General features: G+C 66.2%; 1 protein-coding gene across 1 annotated transcript in view; it reads left to right on the forward strand.

The window, feature by feature from the left end:
- The window catches only part of VPS16 (VPS16, CORVET/HOPS core subunit), a 20,622-nt gene that overhangs the window by 1,996 nt on the left and 17,400 nt on the right, over positions 1 to 1,226 (forward strand). The window contains exon 5 of the mRNA XM_017742382.1: positions 836 to 980. Coding sequence (XP_017597871.1) covers positions 836 to 980 — 145 coding nt within the window. The remainder of the gene's footprint in view (positions 1 to 835; positions 981 to 1,226) is intronic.

Below are 1,226 nucleotides of genomic sequence, written 5' to 3' on the forward strand. Positions count from 1 at the left end.
CGTCCCCCCCCCCCCCGTTCCCCCCCTGTCCCGTTCCAGCCCCGTCCCGTTCCACCCCCGTCCCGTTCCACCCCTGTCCCGTTCCAGCCCCGTCCCGTTCCACCCCTGCCATGGGCAGGGACACTTCCCACCATCCCTGTGACACTTCCCACCATCCCTGGGAGACTTCCCACCATCCCAGGGACACTTCCACCATCCCTGTGACACCTCCCACCATCCCTGGGACACTCCCACCATCCCTGTGACACTTCCCACCATCCCTGGGAGACTTCCCACCATCCCAGGGACACTTCCACCATCCCTGTGACACCTCCCACCATCCCTGGGACACTCCCACCATCCCTGTGACACTTCCCACCATCCCTGGGAGACTTCCCACCATCCCAGGGACACTTCCACCATCCCTGTGACACCTCCCACCATCCCAGGGGCACTTCCACCATCCCAGGGTGCTCCAAGCCTCAATGTCCAACATGGCCTTGGGACACTCCCAGGGATCCAGAGACAGCCGCAGCTTCTCTGGGAATTCCAGCCCAGCCAGGAATTCCTTCCCGCTTTCCCACCCCGAATTTGCTCTGTTCCATTTCCCCCTCGCTCTGCCTCTTGTCAGATGTCCCGGGCAGGGTTTGGGGGATGCGGAATCGACCCCTTGGGGCACCGCGGGGAGCCAGGGGCTGTCCCATCCCTTGGGAACGAGCTGGGATCCATCCCGGAGGGCAGAGCATTCCCCTCCTCGCTGCGTGCCTGAGCCGAGCCCCGCGTGCCCCAGTGTCCCCAGTGTCCCCAGGGTCCCCAGGGTCCCCAGGGTCCCCATGCCCGCCGTGTCCTGGCGCAGGAGGTGCTGCAGAACCACGTGCTGGAGGCGCAGGTTTTCCACACGGAGTTCGGGACGGGCGTGGCCATCCTGACGGGAGCGCTGCGCTTCTCCCTGGCCACCAACATCGAGGACCTCAAGCTGCGCCGCCTGCCCGAGGTTCCCGGTGGGTGTCCCCGTGTCCCCCTGTCCATCCCTGTCCCCCTGTCCCGCTGTCCTTGCTGCTCCTCTGGCCCTCTGTTCCCCCTTCTCACGCGTTCCTCTGTCCCCTCCCCGTCCCCCTCTGTCCCCCCCTGTACCTCTGTCCCCCATCCCCCTCTGTCTGTCCCTCTGTCCCTCCCTGTCCTCCCCTGTCCCCATGTCCCCCCTGTCCATCCCTGTTTTCCCCCTGCCGTCCCCACCCCCTCGTCCC

The sequence above is a fragment of the Corvus brachyrhynchos genome, unplaced genomic scaffold (genome assembly GCF_000691975.1).
Source record: "Corvus brachyrhynchos isolate BGI_N302 unplaced genomic scaffold, ASM69197v1 scaffold166, whole genome shotgun sequence".
Lineage (NCBI taxonomy): Eukaryota > Metazoa > Chordata > Aves > Passeriformes > Corvidae > Corvus > Corvus brachyrhynchos.